At 36.3% G+C, this 25,122-nt stretch overlaps 3 protein-coding genes across 5 annotated transcripts; all 3 read right to left on the reverse strand.

The window, feature by feature from the left end:
- On the reverse strand, window positions 1–2,778 carry LOC103332140 (L-gulonolactone oxidase 2-like). Its single transcript, XM_008234836.2, has 4 exons — window positions 2,011–2,778; window positions 1,495–1,750; window positions 1,079–1,180; window positions 1–919 (listed from the first exon to the last, which is right to left on the reverse strand). Exons 1-4 carry the CDS (start codon window positions 2,737–2,739, stop codon window positions 192–194), a joined length of 1,815 nt encoding a protein of 604 aa, XP_008233058.2. The 5' UTR covers window positions 2,740–2,778; the 3' UTR covers window positions 1–191.
- A 2,070-nt stretch (window positions 2,779–4,848) lies between these two features.
- IQD17 (IQ-domain 17) lies at window positions 4,849–7,665 on the reverse strand. 3 transcript variants are annotated; one of them, XM_008234834.2, is made up of 5 exons: window positions 7,252–7,665; window positions 6,851–7,135; window positions 6,481–6,726; window positions 6,094–6,234; window positions 4,849–5,996 (listed from the first exon to the last, which is right to left on the reverse strand). In XM_008234834.2, the coding sequence occupies exons 1-5, from the start codon at window positions 7,336–7,338 to the stop codon at window positions 5,166–5,168; spliced, it is 1,590 nt and encodes a 529-aa protein (XP_008233056.2). In that variant the 5' UTR covers window positions 7,339–7,665; the 3' UTR covers window positions 4,849–5,165. The 3 variants fall into 3 exon arrangements, with proteins under 3 accessions (XP_008233056.2, XP_008233057.2, XP_088907910.1); XM_008234835.2 differs by having other exon boundaries at window positions 6,094–6,231; window positions 7,252–7,656; XM_089051784.1 differs by having other exon boundaries at window positions 6,851–7,130; window positions 7,252–7,406.
- A 13,063-nt stretch (window positions 7,666–20,728) lies between these two features.
- On the reverse strand, window positions 20,729–22,896 carry NST1 (NAC (No Apical Meristem) domain transcriptional regulator superfamily protein). Its single transcript, XM_008234833.2, has 3 exons — window positions 22,322–22,896; window positions 21,904–22,181; window positions 20,729–21,736 (listed from the first exon to the last, which is right to left on the reverse strand). The coding sequence occupies exons 1-3, from the start codon at window positions 22,506–22,508 to the stop codon at window positions 20,999–21,001; spliced, it is 1,203 nt and encodes a 400-aa protein (XP_008233055.2). The 5' UTR covers window positions 22,509–22,896; the 3' UTR covers window positions 20,729–20,998.
- Window positions 22,897–25,122: the final 2,226 nt, after the last annotated feature.

Here is a 25,122-nt window from a genome sequence, read left to right on the forward strand (position 1 = left end):
TATCAAAGATTAATTTTACTCCAACCAAGTATTTAATTCGTCCAACTATCAAAGATTACATGAGTAGTAGTAGGATATCTAGTGAGTGAGCTTTTGAATGGACAATGTCAAGTTGCCCTAGCTATAGCTTCAAATTTCAACCGACGGAAGAAGAGCTCGAAGATCCATTTAGATGTAATTTGTGATCTAGACTAGTTAGCGGCACGGTTCTTAGCCACAAAAGTACAAATCCTTGCACCCTCAAAGACTTTCCCAGGTCTACACAAGTATCCCTTGCTAGGGGCACAATGGATGTCCTGTGAGCAAATGCACAACCCTTCTAGTGCACACCCCTCTTTCACTATAGTCACCCCACCCTTAAGACCAAGGACTTGGTCTGTCCATTCACTAGAGAAAAGCCCCATTGGATCATAAACATCTTTAACCCTCAAGAACTCTTTGGCGCGCTTGTACTTTTTCATCACTCCATCAAAGACTATGTTCCTGTTCTTTCCCCAATGTGGCAATGCTCCATACTTGAACACCGCCATCTGCTCTATTTCTTCAAGTATGCCTTGGTAAAGCCTAGGAGCCATGGGGTCTTTGCTTCGATAGTACGTGATATCGAAGTCAATTGCATTTTCTTGCTTGCCAAGGTAAGCGCTTGAGGCTGTAACGTAGCGCAGAAGGATGCCATTGTAGATATCTACTCCACACAGAGCTTTGGGTTCAATCTCCACCAGCTTTTTCACATCTTGAATGAAATTTTTAGCCACAGACAAGCTGATGCTGAATGTTGTTTGATGAAAAAACTCTCCCTTGATCCTGGGGTCCCATGCGCATGCCGTTATCCTTGCATCCTCAAGACTGTCTAGGCAGGTCCCGGATGCTTGAAGGCGGTTCTGATATCCAATAACAGGATAGCCAGTAAAGATCACACCTATAAATTCAGTAATTAATTAGATACTGAACAGAGCAATATGTAGTACAATTTTGATTGATGTTTTTGAAGTTTTTTCTTTTTTGCTTTTAGAAATGAAGTTGAGAATGATTTGGCAAGACAAGCAAGGCAATAATACCAGAAAGAATTAATGCATACCATTGTTTGTTAAACCATAAGCATTGTTTATGAGAGCAGATGTGACCAACTTTGCACCAGAGCATTTCCCATCAGCATCCCTAGTGGATTCTTGATTCTCCTCTATCACAATAACAAGAATTTTATTTTAAATGTAACTTTTAATTAGCTATGATGGCCATGCATATGCAAAACGTGCACTATATAAATAAAGGGTGCCATGTTGGGTTGTCAGACTTTGAATGAGTACATGAAACCATCTACAAGCATACAATTTTGATTCACAATCTGACAACATAAGACGTCAATTGTCAAATAGATCATCTCTCCAATGGACTAGTTTACAATTGATTCATCCTTCATACAAGATCGGTCCTCGTTCTTGCTAATGCAATTTGCTTGAACTGAACTAATTAAGGTAATTAAGCTAGCCAAACCTGTGGTTCTGATAATTGCAAGTTCAAGTGAAGATGTGGCTCGGAAAGGAATGAAGTCAAAGAAGCCATTGCCAGAGGTATTTGAGGAGACACGATCATCCATCCGATAGACTGCCTTGTGCTGGCTGGGGTACCATAACACGTCTGCAAACTCATGTTGCTTGCCAAACCCAACTACTTGATCTCCCAAGTCAGAATCGCTCTTGCGTAAATATGTAATGGATCGCTTAAACATGGGTTGCAAATTTAGAGTAACCTACCAAAGACAAAGTTGGACAAAATTTAGCTTTTGTCTTTGATTGCAAAATAAATCAAATTATAAAAATAAGATTGTAACTTTTTAAAACTCAAGTGAAAATCTAATTATTGAACTACGTGGCCACAAAATGAACATGAATGTGTGATTTGATTTACAGTCTAACAATATTGTTTAGAACCTAATGATTTGTGTTAGATGCCGTAGTACATATGGTACTCGACTATAAATTGTATTAATTTAAATAAATAAAAAAGTACCTGTGAAATTACTCCTAGAACTCCAAGTGAAACTTTGGCTGCATTAAGATCTTTATCACCATCACTGAGCCTCCGAATCTTGACATAACCATCTTCAGGCCCTCCTGGACTCGCAATTCTAAGCCCCACCACATAATCATGCACCGAGCTTCCCTTTCCCCATAATGTGCTGCCATGTGCCCCAGTCCCCAACATGCCTCCAATGGTCAAGCCCCACCAATATGGTGCATAAGGCAAGGCCAGCCCTACCTTGGCAGCCTCACTGATAAGCTGCTTGAGAGTCACCCCACTCTCGAATGTCATGGTCTTTGCTTCAGCATCAATCTCCACCACACGATTGAGGTACTTGGTGCTTATGATCAGCCCATCTGGGCCCCCTGGGCAAACCAGCTTTGGAATGCTATGAGAGAAACGAGTTGCCACCTTCATTTTGGTCTTGCTCTTTGTTGCATAGGCCACAACTGATATTAGTTCTTCCTCTGTAGAAGGGTACGCTACACTGCCTGCCCTACACACCGTTCGATCGGGGAAGATGCCATAGGAGTTTGTGATGGTGCAGTTTGTGTTGCTGGATGATGAACACTTGATGTGCTCTTCTGGAGGAGTTGAAATGCAGACATAGAATGACGATGAGAACAGACAAGTGAAAAAGAGAAGGAGCCCCAGCAAACCTGATTCTGTGTATAACAAAGACATGGTTGATGGGTCTTTTTCTTGATAGTGTGACATTGTAACATATAGTTGTTTGGGCTATATAAAACTTGTGTGTGTGTGTACATATATATACACTTTACAAGAAATGTAAAAGATTTAAGCTTTGGAATGCTTTCAAGTCAATGCATTATTAGTGACCAGCTATCAGTTATGTTTTCTACCAAAAAAACAAGACTAGCAAGTAATGGGTAATGGGATTTGCTATTTGATTGGGTTTAGATCATTCTATCTTTTTTCCCATTATTGATATTGTTGGCTGCTCGTGATCACAAGTTGACAGGTGTGGGGAATGTGGGTCAGTTTATTTTGTTTAACTTGAAATCAAGGAGTGTTTGTTGCTTGCAGGGACTGGTAGCTTCAAAATGAATAAATTTTTTGAAGTAAATAGACAGATAAAGAGTGGAGGAAGGGAAGACATATATAGGTGTTGGTTTTGTATTGTGCCACCCACCTGTTGAAATTCTAAACAAAACTCAACCTAATCCCTATCAAAAGTAACTCACATTTTCAAGCTAGTGGATTATGCCAGCACAAAGACTAGTTGTTTCTATAGTGTGGCACTAGTTAATGGACTGTCCTTTGTGGAAATGGCGGTGAATGTATATACCTATCTCATTTTTGGATACATACCTATCTCATTTTTGGATGCACCTTAAATGATAATCTAAAATAAACTATGGGAGAGAGGGATTCGAACTCGGGTGCAGAATGGAGAGCACATCTACTATAACCAACTTAACTAAACCCATGTATGCTTTCGATACACCTTAGTCACTGAAAAAAGCTCAGAGTTTGGGGTTTCCTAAATGCACCCAACAATTTGCTTAATGCAGTCAGCCCATCCCAGCCATGTCTTTGATTTTTCTTGTTTGATATTTTTAATCCATAGATGGAAAGCCCAATTGCTTGCAGAATCCATACGCAACCCTTTATTTATCTTAACATGAATTATAGTCCAACACCACATATTTTCAGAAACAAACTTATTTTGACAAGTTAAAGCTCGTTTAGAGAAACATTTTCATTTTGGGTTTTTCTGTTTCTTTATCTAAATTTAGGGTATTATCATATGTATATATATTTGTACATAACACCTATTCTATCTATGACCTGATATTAGCAAAACTCCTCTGTGTGTGTATACAGGTCACCCACCACCACACATAACACCTAATCTTCTCAATTTTCTTTTCTTACTATATATGAATACAATGAAGACCCAGAAAAAAAGTTAAAATAAAAAAATGCAGGCTAGAAGAAAATGAAATGCTTGTTCTTCTTCTCTAGCATTTATCCAATTGTAATTTGTATGTGTGTCTTGAAATTCTTCCCTCCACAATCAAGTGTAACCAATATATCAACCAAGAACTAAGAAAAAGAAAAAAGAAATCTATTTTTTTTTTTTTTAAAACTGCTATATTGTATATATTAAGAGTTGGGATAAATTTGTTTGAAGTGGGAGATAAAAAATCAAGGCATCATGCAGTTTCAATTTCCAACGAGTGTTATGCAAAGTCGTCAACTTGAGAGCACATTTGCAGAGACATAATCATACAGTAGGAAAAAGCAAGAGGTCACTTTTCAGAGGCAAGGCTTGTTTGCTGTACTGAGATGCACATGGGCACTGTCACTGGGAGTTGTGGTGAAGTCTAAAGAAAAGACTTTGGATAAGTCATTGCACCTTAGTGGGGTTGGAGTTTAGAAACACATGGGATATCACTGTTTCGTTATTCCAACTAATCAGAGCATGCATTAAGATAACTTCCCCATTAACAGTGCTGGTGTTGAGGAAGAGCTGAACATCATAAACACTTTTTTTTTGGGGTTAATTACCCAAAATAAATAAATAAATAAATAAACAACGCCAGCAGCTTCCAGGAAACACGACGCTTTTCTAATTTGTTAAATGCTTGGAAAAGCATATGCATAGTGATTCAAAACAAGAAGCAAAATCTCATGGGATCTGAGATGACATGATTTTTGTTCAGCTTCAAAAATGACCATTGCACAATGAAAAATGAACAACTTATTGTTCCCACAAAATGCATTGTGCCACGAAGTTTAAGAGTTTGGATATGTGGGTTTGTGGAAATTGAGTAAAAAGTAGAACACTGAAAGCAGGACTAGATTACAGAGTTCTGATGTAATTTCAGTGCAAAGAGAGTAAGAAAATAATCACCAAAGTTACAGAGTTTGTTAATAATGACACACTTACACCTTCAACTACAAGCCAATCATTAGAAAGGAGGAGGAAAAAAAAAACTTCAATCAGATTCATCCTACTATCTATGCAAATACTCACTACACTGCTCTCTAAATTACATCCCAATTGCCTCTAGATCATTATTTAATGGTCAAAACTACATCCTAATCACAATTCAAATCAGACTAACATTGTCACAAAGTTACAGCTCACACTCCCCATCAATTTCAGCCATTAATCACCTCAACCACCTTCTAAGGTCACTAGTTGAAGAAGGGGAAACCTCACCACCATGACTCTCAGTGCAACAAGAAGAATAGTTAGACTGTTGCTCCACTCCAAAATGCGATGCAGCCACACTCTTGAAGCTTGGGCTCCTCAAGCTATGTCCATAACTGCCATACCCCAACGCCACACCGTAAGGATCAGGAGCTGGGAATGAAAGCCTTTTCTTTGCTGATCCAGCTCCCCGTTCCCGGTCTGGTGTCGATGGTCTTTGTCGCGGTGCACTCTGAGAGCGTATCCGAGCTTTGGCAGACTCAGTTGCTGCCATGTAATTAGGCAATGTAGCAACACTATTGCCACTAGTGCTTGTACCACCACCCCTGCTATGTTGGTGCATAGCACCACTGTAGAAATAGTTTGACCTAAGGCTTGGAGTTTGAGATGCATTAGAGCTTCTATCTTCTCTAACACAATGAGGGCTGGCAGACCGGACTTGGATAGGCCGGGTTTTTGATGGGGAGGGTGTGACAGGGGACTGGTGATGAAAGGGTTGGCTTTGGTGGGCTCTATCTCTATGGAGTGGTGAACTAGGTCTTTGTTTTGGTGAACTGGGTCTTTGTTGTTGGTGGTATTGGCTTGAACTTGATCTTCGGAAGTTAGGTGCTAAACTTGAATAAGGCTGAGAGGTGTCGATTTCAACTGTCTTGATGGGGTCTCTATGGTCAGTTGAGGCTCTTCCTCTGCTGTCCCATGGCTTTGGGGCCATCCATCTATCTAACCATTTGGGTCTCTCTTCAAGCTCATCCTCATTTCCGATTGATGGGCTCCTACCATTCCTCCATATCTTTGATTATGCAGAGAAATTGAGACCAATTAGCTCATGAATGCAATAAAACCATTGAGAAAAAAACAGAGCACAAGGACTGAAGTGGATGATAAACCTGTTGAGAGAAGGCGTGGGACAAGGCTTTCTCACGCTTCATTGCAGCATCTTTTCTGTGTTGCAACATAGCTTTTACCTCCTCAATTGTGTGGGGGCGTTCATCCCAATCATCTGCTATGCTACTTCCCTCTCTAGACTGCTACAAACAACACCCAAATGCTTTTAATTTTGGAACTGTTTATTTGGTTCTGGTAGTGGAAGTACCAAAGGGGAAGACAAGTACTTCCACTGATGTTCAATTTATAAGACTAATCATAACAACGAAGTTATATTCTAACATTATGCACTAATTAAATTGCTTTCTTACTTCAAAAGCATGAAAAGTACTTGAGTGTTGATGATTGAAAAAATGGTTGGTATTTGAGAATGAATCTAAGTAACTCACCATGGACTTTCTGTCTGAAATGTCCTGAAGATACCTTGATTCCCAAACGCTATTGGTGTCACTAAATGCAGACTTTCTGCTGCCTTCATGAGAGAGCCTGGTGCGCTGATCAAGCACCCGAGCCTGCACACGAACCAGAGCTTGCATGCACTTGAGAGTCATCTTTGCTTGCTTTCTCACATTGTGACCTCTCACCAAAGCTTGCAACTTTACAAGTCCTTTAAGCGCACGAAGTGCCCTCCTTGCCTAGAATACAAACACAACCACAAAACCATCAAAACCCAGTTCCCCTTTCTTTCATTTTAACATTCCCAGCAGCCAAACAGAGCTTTAGATCTACACATGTACATGTTAATTGCTGTGCACCTACCAAGAGTCCTCTAAAGGCAGTCTGGATAACAATGGCATAATAGTGCTCTCTAGCATGATTAGAAGGCCTAGTTAGCCGAGCCACTTCGGCTGCTGCTTGGGCAGTTGCCATTGCAGCCTCAGCTGTGGCCACAGCCACAGCCAGCACATGCTTTTGCTCTGCAGCTGCTGAACTGTTGGCTGCTGATACATGGTCTGTGGCCTTTGGCGCTCGACCTTGTTGTGTAGCTGTTTCTTGTTGATTTAAATTTGTGGGTTTCCTGAACCACCTTCGCTTCTCTCTTTTCTGCACAAAACCCAGAAAACAGAAGTAAATTTTACCATCTCCTTCATCTGCCCAGTAACAAAAACAGAGATAAAAGAACAAAGAAACTGAAAGATTTTGGATTTTTAAGAAATAACCTTTTGATCTTCATCGTCTTTAGTGGGAGATCTGAAAGCCCTTTTGACAGCAGTCAACCAAGACGAAGTGCCTCCCTTCTTCCCCATCAAATAATACAGTAAAAACTAAAACGCAGCTGCATTTACATCAAGTATGAGGCTAGGAAAGAGCACAAAGTACCAGATAATGCGATGTGTGGGTGACCGTGGCTTGTACGAAAGTGCCACCTCTTTTAAATCTAAAGACAGAAAACGAAAGTGAGAGAGAGAGAGAGACTGAGGAACGTGACTTGCTCAGCCAAGCTTAAGATTCAATCAAATATTATATCTGAAAGGGTAATAAATTTGAAGGCTTTTTCTCTGAAAGGTTAAAACTTTGGTGTTTTTGGGGGCTCTGAAGGACGGTAATGGGTGGTGTCAGAAAGTACGTCCATAAAACTTTATAAAAATCTAAAATTTTATATAGAGGACGTGACAAAATGTGCCCAGAAAATGACTAAGTGGGTTGTGTTTGTATTTGTATACTGTTCTGTGAGTGTGATATCGAGGGGATGTTGAAGACCGAGAGAAAAAGAAAGAAAGAGAGAGCACGTTTAGGCGCACAAAAACCAACATTAATGCTTTTAACTTTTAAGCCAATAATTTTCCTTTTTTTCTCAATTTTTGTGGATAGAAATAGAACAGAAGAGGCTCCTGGCTTTTTCTCTTTAAAAAATAAACAACTGGGGCATGAACCTCTCATGCTGTCACGTGGTGGTAGCAGTGGTAGCAGCCAGCAGGTGGAGAGGAGGTGTTATAATGTGGTTGATGGACTACGATGGTCCCTCACACTCCACACTTAAAAATTGCATTAACATTGAGTATCCTTTTTAGTAAGCTGGAAACTGCATCTTCTGATCCAGTGAGTAAAATCTGGTGGTCCATTTTTTGGGTCTCTTGGTAGACTTGTGGCTGTAAGTGTACTGGGTTTTGACTGTATTTGGCTATAGAGCTTAATGAAACACATGGTCTTCTTAAGAGTCTTCAACTCTTGGAAGACCAGTCAAACTGTCTGATTTTGATTCCTCTATTCCTGTTTTGTGACCTCATTGTTCCAGAAACCCAAATTTTATAGCAGGCATATGGATCTAGTGTCTGTCCTGTACTTCTTCTTCATTAGTTTTGTACAGAGAGGATAAAAATTATTGCAGATAAATGCTAGGATTTGTTACACACAAATAAATTTATGGTTGGTGTTTAGCTTTACAAGTTTTCTGCTGATATCAAACTTGTTACTTGAGCAAGCTGAAAATTTTGGAGAAAAATAAGTGGGGCTTTGCATTAATGTAAAAAAGAGAGACCCCATGAGGATTTATGCAGTAAAATTTCCATCAGCTCCTTTCTGTGACAGGGAAAAGCCAATATGACATGGAATTATTGGATTGTGTCAGATTGGCATTCTGATTCTGGTTGGTGATTGATTATATATGGACCCTACAGCTGTAACTTGTAAATACCAAATTTATTTTTCTTTATCCTTTTATGTATGCATCTAGTCACAATGATATCAGAAGAACCATCACAAAATAGTACAAAGATACCATTGGTTTAGAGTTCTTGTTTCCTTTTTTGTTTTTGGTTCAAAGGGATTGAACCTACTGCATTTATAGATCTTGTTCCATCTTGTTTCTTTTTTCTGTTTTTGGTTCAACTGCAGCATGAGAAATTTCTTCTTGTTGCTTCTCTGATTGCCCCCTGCCGCTGTTGAAGAAGCTTGACAGTACCTCAGAGAGGACAATAATGTTCTTGAACTCTTTGGTCATCTGTAAAAAAAAGTAACAGAATGAAACTGTAAGTAAAGATTCACTTAGAAATGGAATGAGTTTTCCTTCTTGAAGATCACCAACAAAAATGTGAGAACCACAACTCCCCGGCAATGAGGAGACATTTTGGTGCCTTTTTTTCCCACAGGATGGACCACTTGACATAATATTATAAAGAAAGATCATGAAATTTGCATAATATGGAAGTCAGCTAGATTGCTTGCAGGTAAAGGCATCTGGCAATAAAATTGGAAGTCCCTTTTCTCTTTAAAAAGATTTCTTAAAACACAAGTGAGAAAGGTATGCAAGATCGGGAGGAGAGTAAGACCGAGGTCTCCGGTAGTAAAACCATGTGGAACAACATACAAATAAAAATCTTGACATCTGTTGTAGAAAGAAGCTATTACAGTTTTGCAAATCAACTCTCCCCAAACCATTTATTTCTCTCTGTAACGTTGAAAATTTGAAACAGTGGGTTCAATTTAAGAAAGAAAATAAAGAGGGGTTTGGTATCCTACTTGGATAGGAAACGCAAAAACTTGTATTTTTTTTAAAACCAAAGTGTTCTAAAATTCATTTTTTAAGATTCAAAAATGTGTTTGGTTGAATTTTAAAAACAAATTTTTTTTCTTTCAAAAAACTCAAACGACAATTGGGTGCCAAAACCTCGGGTTTCCATCTTGGCCTGAAATTCGCAAAACTCTCGAACAGTGGCGGTTCTATGGTTCAAAAGCCGATTGGGCAAAACTTACATACTAAACTCTACGATACGAGTGAATTTCATTAACCTAGTCATGAGGGACATAATGAGTCTTACCCTCAAAAATTTGTTTGGTTGAATTCTTAAAAACAAATTTTTTCAAGAAACTCGAACAACAGTTGGGTGTCAAAGCTTACCTAAGGTTTCCATCTCGGCCTGAAATTCGCAAAACTCTCGAAGGCATTGGGATCGAGTTTCTTGACGATGACGGTGTAATACTATATATGTCCATGAGTAACCTTGAAATTCGTAAAACCATTTATTTCTCTCTGTTAGATTGAAAATTTGAAATAGTGGATTCTAATTCAGAGAAAAAATAAACATCTAAGCTCAAAGAATATTCTCTTGAACTCTAGTTGGTACAAAGTAGGGCTGGGCATTTGGACCCGAAACTCGGCCAATCCGCCCAAACCAAACCGATGGAGTTGGGTTGGTTTAGTTTTTTTCAATTTTTTTTGGTCATTGGTTTGAACCCAAACCAAACCGAAATATATGGTTTGGTGTACGGTTTGCAATATTCAAAATCATGGTTTAACCAAACCAAACCAAAGATATTAAAAAATATTATATATAATATTATTATAAGAAATATATACATATAATACATAGTTTCAATCTTTTCTTTTTATTCTCTCTCAATCTCTCCTTTTGTCTTGTCTTTATCAGTCCATCTCTCTCTATTTTTATTTTCTCATTCTTCTTATATATGTCTTCTTCACACCCTCTCCCCGTCTCCCTCTTCTTCTTCTCTCTCCTTTCTTTTTCTCCTCTTATTCTTATTCTTCTCCATCTCTGCCTCTTTTTTTTTCTTCTTCTCCTCTCCATTGCTTTTATTTCCTCTCTCTCTCTCTCTCTCTCTCTCTCTCTCTCTCTCTCTCTCTCTCCTCTTCTTCTTATTCTTCTCCATCTCTCCCTCTCTTTTTTTCTTCTTCTCCTCTCCATTGCTTTTATTTCCTCTCTCTCTCTCTCTCTCTCTCTCTCTCTCTCTCTCTCAGAAAACTAAAAACCGAAACCGAACCAAACCAAACCACCAAGTCCGATTAACCGAAGTAATCGGTTTTCATCAATTATGATTTGGTTTCCGTTTTCAAAATAACCAAACCGAAGCTTACGGTTAGGTTTCGGGTTGAGCCCAAAACCAAACCAACCCAAACCGAGCCCTAGTACAAAGTAAGGAAATCTTCTATACATACAAAACCAAGCTCTCTCAATGTCAGACTATCAGTTGTATTGTATCCAATTACCAAACCTTTTCATGAAGAAACCCAATTTGGCTAGTCATGAGCTGAAGGCAGTCTAGGCCCAAAAGGAAAAAACAAAGAATGAAAAGCTACTGCTTAAAAAGCCTTGAAGATCCACCCTATTACTTGGGCCTAGCAATTTTAGCCCATGAGAGGCTTGTCTTGGTCTCCAACTCCAAACCAGAAAAACAAAAACAAAAACAAAAAAGTGGCACGACCAAATAGTCTCCTCTACGTTTGGAAGTTGGTTGGACCCTATGAATTTAGAATGATTAGGTCAAACAGTAAGTCAATTGAGTGATTAACAACAACATATAATATGTAGCACTCAAATGTCCTCTCTCTCTGGCCAAATTCTCATAGTACAGATATAGATACATGCACTTAATAAAACAAAATTTGAAAGCTAGTTTCCATCCATAGATTAAACAAGCACCAAACATTCTTTGTATTCTAGTTTTTGTTTGTATTCCGACATCCTTATCCTACCGATTTGAAGAAAAAATGTTTCCCCAACACAAATTCTGTTAAAAACTCACATCTCTATGCAGGACCGTTCTTGAGATTTTGAAGGACTTCTACGAAACTTAAACATGCAAATACTTTTTAAAAATTTCATAACCTAATGTCATAAAACAATCTTTTATGACTAAAATTCTTCATAAATTAGCATGTAATGACAATCAGAAATCAATTTAAAAAAATACAATCATTATACTATATCGTGCTAATTTATGATGAATTAACATGCTGGGGAGGGAGGAGAAAGCGTTTTGGGGAATATATATTGCCAACTCCGCTACAAACACTTTTTTTTTTATCAATACGTAGCATGCTAGAGTATATATACTATTGTTATAATATTAATATAATATAATACAAAGAAAACAAAATTTTGGGAGCCCTAAAAAATTAGGAACTCGGTGCGGTGACGCCACTTGCACACCACTTGAGGGCCGCCATGCATGCATATGAATTATGTAGGTCACCTCACCACCCGTTAATGTCAATTTGAATGCAACCATTATGAAGATTATGATCCTAAATCAAAACCATTACTCGTTTATAGTATTTGCTTCATGAAAAATGAGAAAATCTGATTTAAAAAAACAAAAGAATTATATTATAACAAACAAGTGGGGGAAGAAAGAAAGAACAGAAAGAAAGAAAGAAGAAGAAAAAATAAAGGAATATATCACAGAAGATTGAAAAACTGCAAATGATCGCGAAATAAATATTGGAGTCTCTCTCGCTTTTGATGACCTGATGATAAATTTATGAATTTCTTAAACATTAATCAGCTCATAAAGTTCAAAAGGAATCTCTTACAAATCACGTGTTAGATTGTTGTAGGGCATGGCTGCATGTCCCCTCTTTCCAACCACACCTCATGTTTTCTTGTGTTATCGAAGTTAGTGTTCGTTTGACATTATTTATTTAGGGTGATAAATAATTTTAAAATTTTTTTGAGAAGTTCAACCCGTTTAGTAAACTATCACTTATTGTTAAAAATTGATGCGAGAGAAAGTTACAAAGGAAAGCAACTAATAAGGTGCTTTTATTTTTTGATTATGCGGGAATTAGTTTCAAAGAGGGGCTGAGTTTAATGAAATTTACAAACTTCTAGAAATACCCCAATCGATTTCACGCAATCTCTTCTCTTTGTGTGTCTTCTCCTTCGCATCCCTTTACTTCTTTCACACCATCTCCTTCACATAGTTCTCCTTCTCTTGAGTTTCTTATATTCTTCCTATTATTATTTTTTATTGTTGACTCAATTGAAACACACTCCTGAGAAGCCACAAGACTTAGGTAAGAGGCATATTATGTTTATTTCTTCTCAATTTCATTCTTCCCTCTTTCTCTTTAATTTCTAGTGTTTTAGCTATAAATTTCATTTTTCACTCTCTTTTTAATTTCTAGGGTTTTAACTTCAATAGTTGTTGTTGTTGTTGGTTTTTTATTTTTTATGTGTTCCTATTTTTGTTTCTTTGACAGAATATTTATTTTAATAAAATATATTGAATTTAATCTGAAACATTAGTTTATAGCATATGGATACAAATATTTAATTTTCAACATAACACTTTATTTATTTTATAATTAAAATAATTTTTAGGGTGTGATGGAAACATATTTCAATATGTTTAATAGAAAAGCCATTTTAACATAATGCCCTTTTTAGTCATTATACATATCTCACAACACTTTCACAAAAAAAGTTACCAAACACTTAGAAATTGATTATTGTACAACAACACTTTTAACAAAAAGTTTATCAAACGCCAAATTGTTTCTCTCACAACACAACAAATCTAACAGCGATTATTTTCATAACACAGCAATGCCAAACTGATCCTTAATAAGGGGAGAATGTATACATGTCTCTAAATTTTCAAGTTTATTAGAAAACAATAATGTTATTTGTGCCATTTTTATTGACGTCATTGTTGACCATCCTTTAATAAAAGTGGACTCTACCAACATAAGATGTATGTGAGACCTACTTGTATTAGATAGGTGATCAACAATGTAGTAATTAAATGCGGTCCAAATAGCAACACTCATTAAATAATAAATAATAAAAAAAGAACAACATAGAAAATGTTAGATATATAAAATAAATAATCAATCCAAGAAAATAGAAGGCTTTATAGTTTGCCACCATAAAAATCCCATCAAACTTTGCGATTTGATTCTCATACATATGGCCTTGTTTTTCAAAAAGTGAACTGGCTTTCTAGAGCTGACCTCTCAATTCATGATCAATCTACAAATGATATTTATTTTATGTGCTTCTATTTCGATCTAGACGTAACACCTTGGCTCCATTTGACTGCCCCACTTCACCTACCGTGATTCTTCCTCAGTAAAATTCTTTTTTTTTTCTTCTGGTGTTTGTTTGACATTACATTAGTTGTCCCATTTCATTATGATTATAAGTTCGGAAAATGATCATGGATGAGCTCGACAGCAATGGAGGCTCACTCCAAAGTCTTTCCCAACAACCATTTTATACCTGGAGAGCATGATGGCATCAACCATAACTAATAGCCAAAGCCAGTTGTTATTGTGTGGGGCATGTCGGCTAATCCCCCAACCCCAGTTAATAATCTGCACCTTGGTTGTGGCCCTTGCGGACTAATCCTGTAATTAATTAGCCGGTTAATTTCTGTGCCATAATACACATTATGTACCTTTATGACTAATTGAACCTATTAAGTCTTAATCGAGTCACTGTATCAATAGTTCTTGGTCTGGAAATAGCTGTCTCCACTAGGTCTTATGCGCGCTCTATCTCAATACTTTTTTGTGCGTCAAGTTTTGGTTTTCTTCTATACCTATTTCATATATTTGATATCTTCACAGTATATGAAGAAGAAAATGTGACAACTTTTCTATTGGCCATGAGTTTCCACGGCATGCGTCAGAGTACATGATCAGAAAAAAAGGCTATATTCATCCATGCACCAGAAAGAAATTTGGCCAATGAAATTATTATGGTAGGCCGTCTATGGATTGGCCTACGGATAAAAAGGTACGTACATAGGCCTTCTTTCTATGGTTGGCCTGTCTTGATGAAAAAGTTGATGGAAAAATATCACCCGAAATCTGATTAATGTCAAGAGATCAAGATAAACACGGAGAAAGAATTTGCTGCATTTTCGCTGTTGTTTTTGTACGAAAGAATCTATCAGTCACTGTTTTGGATGTAGCTAGCGCGAAGTGAAACGAGTTCATAATTTATATGCAAGGAGGAGAAGAATCTCCTAAAGGAGTTTCTGAATTTGACTTTTCAATCTTCTTTTCGAAATTAATTTTTGCTTGACATATAGAGTACAAGAAATGGAAAAGGTAATGTCAATTGTGACAAGAATTCTGATTAATCTTGCATAAACTCATGACTTAACGCAATACCTACATGCATGCACACAAAACTACATTTACATGTATAGTTGATGATGCCATATCCAAGTACATATATGTATCACATCTATAACTGATTTTTTTGCACAAATAATTATTGAAAGAGATCTAAAAATTGTATGGTTCTGATCGTTGAATTACATTTCAGAATTGAATGTCCTTATCCTTAAAAAAGAAAAGAAAATAAGGGCATCCAATTACTGTTATATTGATTTTGGATCTAAAATAAAAATAAAAAGATTTTCTTCTTGATTATTTCCTTAAATTATATTGTTGCTAATGCTTTTACGTTTAAAAAATCTAATGCTCACGTTAAATCATAAAGGAATGATTGAGATGCACAATAAATCAATGGAAATGTATCAGATGTGCACATGAACTGTTCCTGACTATCTAACGAAATCATGATCCATGAAGAAACTAAATCTTGCATGGTCCCATTTGGTTTATATAATAAATCAAATTTAAAAATTCCTTGATATCCAATTCGCAAGTTAAATCATAAATGAATGATTGAGATGCACAATAAATCAATGGAAATGTATGAGATGTTTATATCATGTTTTATCTAATTATGAAATCTTAATTTTACAGCACCTTAATTCTCTGTTTGGGTGAGAGAAAATAACTCAAAATTTAGCTAAAAATCGGAGAATTTAAAAGGAGAAATTGACAATTCCCTTATTTGATAACTTAAACGCGAAATTTATTAAATGAAAGATAATACCTAATACAATTGACAATTTATAAGTATATGAACTTAATTCAATGATTAGGGACGGTTCAGTTTTAGGTTCCCTCTCAAGGAATATATCCTTTGTGGATGGGGGCGGTCCTATACCTAAGGAAAGGTAGGCTACTGCCTACCTCAAAATTTTCAAAAATAAAAAATACCCATATAAAATACGCTAACCCATGTGAAACATACAAACCAATGCTCACCCAAAAAGTAAGCCATATGTTATGTATGCATAACCTAAAATTTCTACTCTTTAATTACCTCCTCTTTGATTTTTGAAATTTTGTTGAGATATTTAATTTGATATTGGTATTGTTGAGATGTTTTGATTTGTTGTTGGCATGTTAATGTTTGATTAAAGGCATTGATGTTATTATGATAATTTATTTGATTTTTTGTTGGGATGTTGGATTAAATAGGTTATCTTTTGTTATGTCAGTTGAATCCCAAGAAAATAAAGAATTTGTTGGAATTTTTTTTTTTAAGAAAAAGAATAGTTTTTTTTTTTGCTATACTTTTATTTATATATAGAGATGCATTTGAAAGGCATTATGTCCTCATACTAGGTGTATATTTTTATGTTTATTAATGAGATTCACTCATAACCTCGAGTTTTTAATGTGAGTTTCGCCCAGTTGGATTTCAAATCCTGGATCCGCCACTGTTTATGGAGGACACATGATTATGAATAACGTCCCACAAACTAGGTACAAGGCTCTCTCTCTAGGCGAGTTATGAAATTAATGATGATCATGAGTAATAATTTATCTCCAGGATGAGATGCCGACTTGACGATATATATAGATGCCATGTTCTTTGTCCCCCCAAATTAATCCTTCCTTTTTGTTGTACCTTTGTCTGTTCGAAGCTGCTGGTCATAATATGATTCTATTTCATTTTCTCTGTCATGTTTGATTGGTCCCCTTTTAGGTTTTAAAGTACGGCATAAAGCTATAGGGACAGACAGTGGAAGAGACAAGTAAAACTAAGCATTAGTTTAAGGAGCAGTTGGGATACGAATATATGGGATAAGTGTCTTAACCAGCAGAGATTTGGACATGAAACCTCTACTTAATTGTGCCTCATATTCTTTGGGGGATTAATTAGTCCCATAATCCTATCCAACCATCCCAGTTGGGTCTAATTAATATGACCCCACTAAAAAAAAAAGTAAGCAATGGTCACCATCTTCTCTTTTCTAATTAATACACACAAACCACATGAGAATAAAACAATCACACACTCGAAGTAAAACAAACACACACAGAGAACATAAGAATTTATAGAGGTTTGGCGTTGTATCTATGTCCTCTTAGTGATCCACCGGAGAAATTCACTAGTATGTTAGAACAACTTTAATTTGGTTATAATGAAGACGCTCTCTTTTCTCTCACTCTTGCTCAAACCTAATTTGATGCCCTTGTTTTCTCTTTCTCATGAAAATCAGCACTAATATGTCTATTTATAGCGTATAAGACTTTAGTACAATAATTAAGGAATAAGAAACCTAAAACTAACCAAAACTCGAGGAAAAACCATCTTAAAACGAGTATGATCCGAGACCTCGTGACTTATGCTTGAGTGCACTCAGTGGCGAATCCAAGATTTTATGTGTGTAAAGGCATGTCACAAAATATAGACAATAAAAAAATTCAAACTCAAGACATACCAAAACATCAAAAATAATATTGTCTATTCATTACAATCATAATTTTGACAACAACAAAAAAGTCATTACAATTCATAATTGCCCTTGACAAGTTTTCATATTTTGAAATCGTTGCACAACAACCACGTCACCTATACTATTAAAAATGTTTTTCTCATTATATGCAACCAAGCAATCATTCATCTATAAATTAACCTAATTTTAAAACTTGATAATATAATATTGAGTTTGAGAGAAAAACTCACAAACAATGAGAAAGTTTGCTTCCGCCAAGAAAATAGAAAATGGATTAAAATCTCTTTGCTTTTTAGCAATTTGTGTACAAAGGTAATATTTGTGTTACAAGGTAATATAATAATAATAGTAAACTTTTGGGAATGATTTGCAAAAGAAGGCGTAGTCTTGGAGGAAATGTAGGTTTGGCTGGGTAGGGCTCCACGTGGTAAAATAAATATGTTAATTAATATGGATTATCCTAACAGCATACTACCTTTTTTTATTTATAATAAAAATTCAGTGAGGGCTTGGGACTACATTGGTCTCAACGTGGCTCCGCCCCTGAGTGTGCCTCGAGTCTGCTCGAGCACTTGGATTTTTACATTTTGCTGCTTGAGCGTCGCTTTCGCTCGAGCGGCAGATCCTAGTCACTGGGTCTGCAGCCCTTAAACTGATCGTCTCCTTCGTTTCTTCCATAAGTAGGCCAAGTTTAAAAGTGTTTGTGAGTTATAAAAATTTCAATCGCTTCTAACAAAAACACTTCCAACAGAATTGCTTATGAGCAAGGTCTAAAATATTGATGGCTTTGGAAATATTGGTAGTCCAAAAACATGGAAATTTCTATGGAAATATCGGGATATTATCAATATCGATAAAACTTGAATAAAAACCACAGAAATTGTTAGAGAAACTTGGAAATTTTTCTTGAAACCTTGGAGAATGTTTATTTAGTCAATTATCTATTGCTTTATCACAAAAAATTGGAAGAAAATGCATTGCATGATGGGTTTAACTAATTTAAGTTGATTAAATAGCAAGCTGACAAACATTGCAAGTGTAGAAAATATGTAGTAATTAGTGAGAGAAGATTAAGCACACCATAATAATTTATTTATAATGATTTACTACAATATTTTATACTTTATACATTACATGGTAAGATACATGAGTGACTTAGTACCACATAGAGTTTCTATAAGGTTCAAATTTGAGTTATTTACACTAACACCTCTTGAGGTTTTCGGTTTTTCACAAAACTCCTTAAGGTTTTAGAAATTACAATAACACCCCATGAAGTTTTAAATTGTTTTCACAAAACTCTTTTTCATTGATTTTTCATCTAAAGATTGATGATTTTTTACAAAAAAATTCTCCAAATGACAAAGTTGGCCTTTAAGATTAGATTGCATATACTTTATTGAGGTTAATTTTGTCATTTGCATAGTATTTTTTCAATGAAATCATCAATTTTTGGACAAACAATATCAATGAAAAGTTTGTGAAAACAAAGTGAAACCTCATAGGGTGTTTGTGTAATTTTTGAAACCTAATGGGGTTTTGTGAAAACACAAGAAACTTCAGGGGGTGTTATTATCAATCACTCTTCAAAATTTTCGTTGTCTTCATCATCTCGATATTATAGCAATATTTTGGCCAAATGTCGCTAAAGTGTGAGAGAAATTATAGATGTCAATATTTTTCGATATTATCGATATTTATACGATATGTGTATGGATACGTTCCAAAATATTCTTAACTCGAAAAAAAAAAAAATTATCCTCAATATTTTATTAATATTATCGATATTTTAACTATAGTTACATTACAAGTAGAAGTGCGCATGTATAGGGCCTTGAGGTAATTAATTAAAGAATAAGGAAAGACGTACACTGAGAAGGAGAAAAGAAAGTTTGTAGTTTGTACGTGGGAGGTCGTTATCGAGTTTAATAAGTATAATAGATAAAGCTCCTCCAAGGTATCCCATGGTTGGTGGCATGGCCTTGAATCCCGCTACATGTTGCCCCTCAGTTTCCTTTTTTCTGCGTCACCCTTTCTTAACTTATACTTATCTTTTGGCTTTTGCCCATTTTATTCACATGGCACACTACCAAACCTCCACACGTGTGCGTCTCATTGGATATGCATGCATATGCAGTGGCACACTACCAAACCTCAAAATCACACTAGGTTTTTAATCTTCATCTGGGAGGGCCATCACTAATCTAATTGCAGTTTTTGTATTACTATATCATATATTTTATAATATATTCAAGAGATTAATAATTTGGATAGGCCTGGCTGTGCTCCACCACTGTGCATATGCATGTATGATGGAGGGCATTCAAACAAGGCAACTTGCTTATGGGCATGCATATGCATGTATGATGGAGGGCATCCAAACAAGGCAACTTGCTTATGGTCTATCTATGAGGAAATGGTCAATCTTTTTTTGTATTTGTCTAGTAAAAGAGTTATTCGTGTTCGACATTAACATATGACTTATTTGTTATTCATGTTAATTTGGGTCTTAATTTCAAATAAGGATTAGCCTGGTGAACTTGCTAATTATTTTTTAATCAAGTTGAAGTTGTGATAAAATAAAAATATATTTGAGTGTGACGGTAACATCGTCAAGTAAAAGTGGATCAAATTCTGCTAAATCCAGAAGCACATAAGCTAAGAACTAGGACCTAACATCGTAATACCAATCGTAAGACAGCATAAGCAAACAAAAGGAATGCACATAAGTTTACTTGCAAGGATCGACGTACATTTTTCATGGCCATGACCAAAAATTTGGAAACTTTCATAGCAATGATCGGCATAGAATGCGATAATAACCCAAGACAACGCCACAATATTGGTGTAATGCATCAAAGGGAAATAGTCAAAATTAAACAAACTATCGTGCACTTATACCCACTATACACAGGCCTCTTGTCAACCTATTTTCATTACCAATTCCTTTTTTTTTCCCTTCCCTCAGATGACGAGACAAATATGCAAAGCTTACGCGTGTTTCTCTCTATATGATTCCATTCCCTTTTGACTTCTTGAAAAGTAGGGCAACCTTTTTGCCCTCTCTCTCTCTCTCTCTCTCTGTGGGTAGTGAGTTGTGATCATGTACATGCAGCCTTGAGTTTTGAGTGTGATGAGATGAGATGATTAATTGGTTGAGCCATGGGCTCGGCACCTTCCTCAAACAAACCGACAAGCCACGTGATCTCACAGATAATAAATTGATGATGATGATGATGATATATATGTATATGGTCCATCACCAACTTGAATATCTTCCACCTTAGAAGATACAAAAGTTAGGATTATAATTGCATTTGGAATTATAAAGAGATAATAATAATATGAGTGCTAGTAGAACTCCACTTAACAAGCTCACACACTTTGCCAATATATACAGATATTCTTCTAGACATGAACAGTAATAAAAAAATTTAATAGTAGACATGGTGATTAACCTAAGATAATGGTACTTGACAATGCCAACCCATCTAAAAAAACTTGTTAACTAATAATTAACCTTTATTTGTCTAACATATATTACTGTGCTTGTAATTATATTCCTCTGACTTTGATGGACTAGATAACATTCTTATATGATATTGGGTGGTTCCGTTATATAGGACCGTTCGACACGTGGCACAGCGCGTCGGAGGACGACAGAGATGATGATTGCCGAGCAAAGCTCCAGAGGTTGATCTCGCCGTTGTTGTAGTCTTGGGTGGCATGGTAGGATTTGTTGGATGAAGATGAGGATATTGATCGTAGAGTTGTTGGTAATTGGAGCTCATGATGATCATCATTGCAATCATAAGGGTCACTGAAGCAAGCCAATTGCCTAGAGGTCTCGGCTTGGCCATTCAGTTGTGAGGCCACAAAGCGATCGAGGGCTGCCCAGTTGGTGAGCCCTGAGTCCATTTGGTGCTGAAAATCCTCATCAATATTATTCTCTGCTGCCATCATCTCCTCATGAATATTGGGTTGGTAGCAGTCTTGGCTGCTGGTGGAGTTTGGGCTGTCTAGGCTTGGAAGCTTCAAGAACCTCTCATGGTAGCCATTGTGATTGTTGACGCCTGTGTTGATGGGTTGGAGGTTGAATCTTGTGCTCATGTTGTTGCCTTCATTCTCTTCTTCCTTGCAGGTCCTTCCAATGTATTGAAGCATTTGCTCCAAAGCTCCCTCAGGGCATGAATCAAACAGAGATTGGGCACTTCTTGTTTCTGTTGTCATGGATGAAGTGGTGGTGCTCATGATTGTGCTGCCCGAACCAATTTTATGGAGGTTTTTCTTCTTGAAGATTCGGCAAACCACCCATCCCTCCTCTTGTGCTGCCTCTCCCACAATCATTGGCACCTAAAATAAACAAAACATACTTAAGCATAGGTTTGTATTGTCGTAAATTTTAACCGCACATTCAGGCAAAAACGCAATCTGAGAAAAGAAAATTTCACTCTGCATGCTGTTCAAAATAGAACATAATTAAGAATGGTGTGATTATTGAAGTACACAAAGTGGCTTACATTGGTGATGCAATTGCTAGTGTTGTTGTCATCAAGTCTATATTCATGCATGATCCAATCGGACTTTTGGCCATGTGGAGCTCGGCCTTTGTAGAACACAAGAGTCTTCCTCATACCGATCCGCCTGCAGTTACTGCTTATCACCTTATCACGGCCAGTGGCCTTCCAGAATCCGGCCGCAGTTGCACGATTTGTTCGTGTTCCGGTGGGGTACTTCTTGTCCTTATGGCTGAAGAAATACCAATCATTTTGTGGTGTGGTTCCTATTTTACACTTCTCTGAAAGGAAAAAACAAAGGAATTTGAAAACTTATAATGGGTCATATAGGAATAATTAATTGGTTCCAAAATCCAAACTTCATTACTAAACAAGGACCAAACAATAGAAAACAGAAAATAGAAATGGTCTTTTTATGTACCTTGTATATCCCATGGCTCAAGCTTATTGAGATCAACATCTCGGATAACATCCAGATCAATACTCTGATTTGAAACCTTCTTCTTCAAGTAGTATTGCAGGAGCTCCTCTTCTGTTGGATGAAATCTAAAGCCAGGAGGAACTTGGGATTGCCCATTTACGGATATACTCATGTTCTCAGGCGCCATTTTGATTAGTGAAAGATTTCTGATCAAAATTAATGAAGTACTAGTGGTGAAGAGGGTACACGAGAGAGAGAGAGAGAGAGAGAGAGAGGACTAATGAGAGAGGAGCAAATAACAAATGGTTGTGTACGCAAACAAGTATGTAGGAGGACTATATATATGTGTTGTGGGACGAAAAGGGCAAAAGATACATGAACGAATTCAAGCTTTTGGTTCTCATGGGACATGTGTTTACACAAGATTGAATTTTTATTTATTTTTACTGTTTCTCCGAGAAGGGCCACCCACCTTACATTACTAAGATGTAGAGAGTCGTGGGGTCCAGTATCAATAAAAGGGTCCCACAGAGAGGACCCTGTGTGAAACTAGTAGTGTAAGGGCGCAAGCTCACATCCACAACTATGACCCTCGACCTTAAAATCTCCTTAGAAAACCACCTCTTAAACAACCATGGACCACACTCATTCTCTCTCTCTCTCTCTCTCTCTCTCTGTGCTTTGTGCAACCACCACAACAAAAAAACAGATGGTGGGGTACGTAGGGAAAGCTCTTTCATGGCCCGTTAGATGAGAAGAGATGAAAATGTGACATAAAGAGATGACACTAGCCTTCTAGAGAAAGCCCCTTTGAGTATCTCTAGTCTCTAGAGGCTAAAGCTACCTTTCTTTAGCCATAGCACTGTGCACATGACATGAGGCAAACCCTTTTGCAATTTGTGAAAGAGAAAAAAGCTTTAATTTCCAAAAAACTTGTCTTCCCTTGAAGAGAAAAAAATTATTGTATCTGTCTTTCCTACAATATAATCTCCTAATTTGCTGTAATGTAAGTGAATTATGTAAAATATTCTCTTGACAAATATAGATATGATAAGAGAACATTATTTTGTGAATATTACGTCAATATACGTACTAATTCATGTTCTGCAATATGATGTGAGAAAGATCACATACATGTGCATATGTGATTACGAAAATTAATCTTCAACAATAGGAGTTATATTGAGGCTCCATTCGATCGACTGGAAGACCAATTAAGCTATTGGGTTAACTGGTGATTTGCGCCTTGAACTAATACCTATGTTTCAATTTACTCCCTTTTTTTTTTGCCAATTTGCCCCCGGACGTCAAAATCTACCACTTCCCATCCATCCTGCCATCAAATTGGAGGTTACTTTTGTCATTTTGTGTCTCCACCAAAATACCAACTTGATGGCAAAATGGATGGGAAGTGGTAGATTTTAACGTCGCAAATTGGTGAAAAAAATTAGTTCGGGTCCTTAATTTTCTTTATATATAAAAAAAGAATAGAGAGTAAAATGAAACTTATGTACAAACTTCAGTGGGCAAATCACCAGTTAAGCCTTAAATTATTTTGTTGGAGCTGGAAATAATGAAGTACAGCTCAAGTACTTGAACTAATAACCATGGCTCAGCTTTTTTTAATTTGTTTTTTCTTTTGTTGGGGGCGCATAAAGGTAAATGTCTTTCTAACACTGCAGACCGATGGGTAGACTAATGGACTTGCATATGCCTCTAAAAAGGATGCACAAAATTAAACAAATAATTAAAATAACGTTCCAATATTTTCTAAGGATATATAATAATAATAATTTTTTGTTTGCTAATGCATGTACGTACTCTCAGCGGACGACCTTTTATATATTCTGTCCATATTAAATTGAATGTATATAATTAAACATCCCACCTGGCCAATTTTTATTTTCAAAAGGAAAAAAAAATCCACGTGGCCAGAGTGCCAAGTAGTTATTACTAATTAGATTTTATTATTATTTTTATTTCGGTTACTAATTGCGAAATAAAAAATAAAAACAAACAGATGTGCTATAAGTTGTTGCCAACGGACAATACAAAATATGGGTAGATATGCATGAGTGATCACATGCCTTTCTTGCTATGAAATTTTCCAATATTTTGTCCCTAGCAAATTTTATTGCAATACAAAATATGGATAGATATTGTTGGGTTAGGTGTGATATGTTTATATTGCAAATTTTATAGGGAGTTTCACTAAAACATCCAAAATGAGGGCTGAAATTATAAAAAAACCCAACACTCAGAACACTTTATAAACACACTCAAAACCCATCATTACACACACTCAAAACCCATTTATAAACACACCCAAAAAATATACAATTGTTGATTTTGGGGTTGATTTTGGGTGTGTTTCTATGTTTAAATAGTGTTTGAATTTTTTTATAAATATATGTCTAGGATTGGGTTTATTTATAAATTTGTAAATTTTATATATACATGTGAATTAATGTTGACGCAGTTTGACAATCATTATGAGGCAATCAAATGATTACCTAAGAGAACTAAGTAATCGACCATAAATGAGAATACCTTATGGGGTGTATTCAATTGTGATTTTAATAGATTGTTTTGAAGCTTAAAGTACGGTGGTATTCAATTAGGATTTTTAAGTAATCAATAAAAATCTAGTGGTATTCAATTAAGATTTTTAAATAATCAATACAAGTCCGGTGATATTCAATTAGGACTTTTAAAAGGTAAGAAAAAGTACTGTGGTATTCAAAAACTTACCGATTTTGAGGTATTTCATTAAATGATGTATTGTGTGAGACTTTTGAGTA

The sequence above is a fragment of the Prunus mume genome, linkage group LG5 (assembly GCF_029339155.1).
Source record: "Prunus mume cultivar Tortuosa linkage group LG5, ASM2933915v1, whole genome shotgun sequence".
NCBI lineage: Eukaryota > Viridiplantae > Streptophyta > Magnoliopsida > Rosales > Rosaceae > Prunus > Prunus mume.

Bases quoted from the DNA above. Each gene is read 5' to 3' on its own strand.
- IQD17 (XM_008234834.2), bottom strand. From the start codon at position 7,338: ATGGGGAAGAAGGGAGGCACTTCGTCTTGGTTGACTGCTGTCAAAAGG. The intron at 6,727-6,850 runs GTAGGTGCACAG...TTTGTATTCTAG, and splicing joins CTGCCTTTAGAGGACTCTTG to GCAAGGAGGGCACTTCGTGC. The intron at 6,235-6,480 runs GTGAGTTACTTA...TGTTGTTTGTAG, and splicing joins TTTCAGACAGAAAGTCCATG to CAGTCTAGAGAGGGAAGTAG.
- NST1 (XM_008234833.2), bottom strand. From the start codon at position 22,508: ATGGCGCCTGAGAACATGAGTATATCCGTAAATGGGCAATCCCAAGTT. The intron at 22,182-22,321 runs GTACATAAAAAG...TTTTCCTTTCAG, and splicing joins TGAGCCATGGGATATACAAG to AGAAGTGTAAAATAGGAACC. The intron at 21,737-21,903 runs GTAAGCCACTTT...TGTTTATTTTAG, and splicing joins CTAGCAATTGCATCACCAAT to GTGCCAATGATTGTGGGAGA.
- LOC103332140 (XM_008234836.2), bottom strand. From the start codon at position 2,739: ATGTCACACTATCAAGAAAAAGACCCATCAACCATGTCTTTGTTATAC. The intron at 1,751-2,010 runs GTACTTTTTTAT...TGTCTTTGGTAG, and splicing joins TTCTAGGAGTAATTTCACAG to GTTACTCTAAATTTGCAACC. The intron at 920-1,078 runs GTATGCATTAAT...CTGAATTTATAG, and splicing joins TTATGGTTTAACAAACAATG to GTGTGATCTTTACTGGCTAT.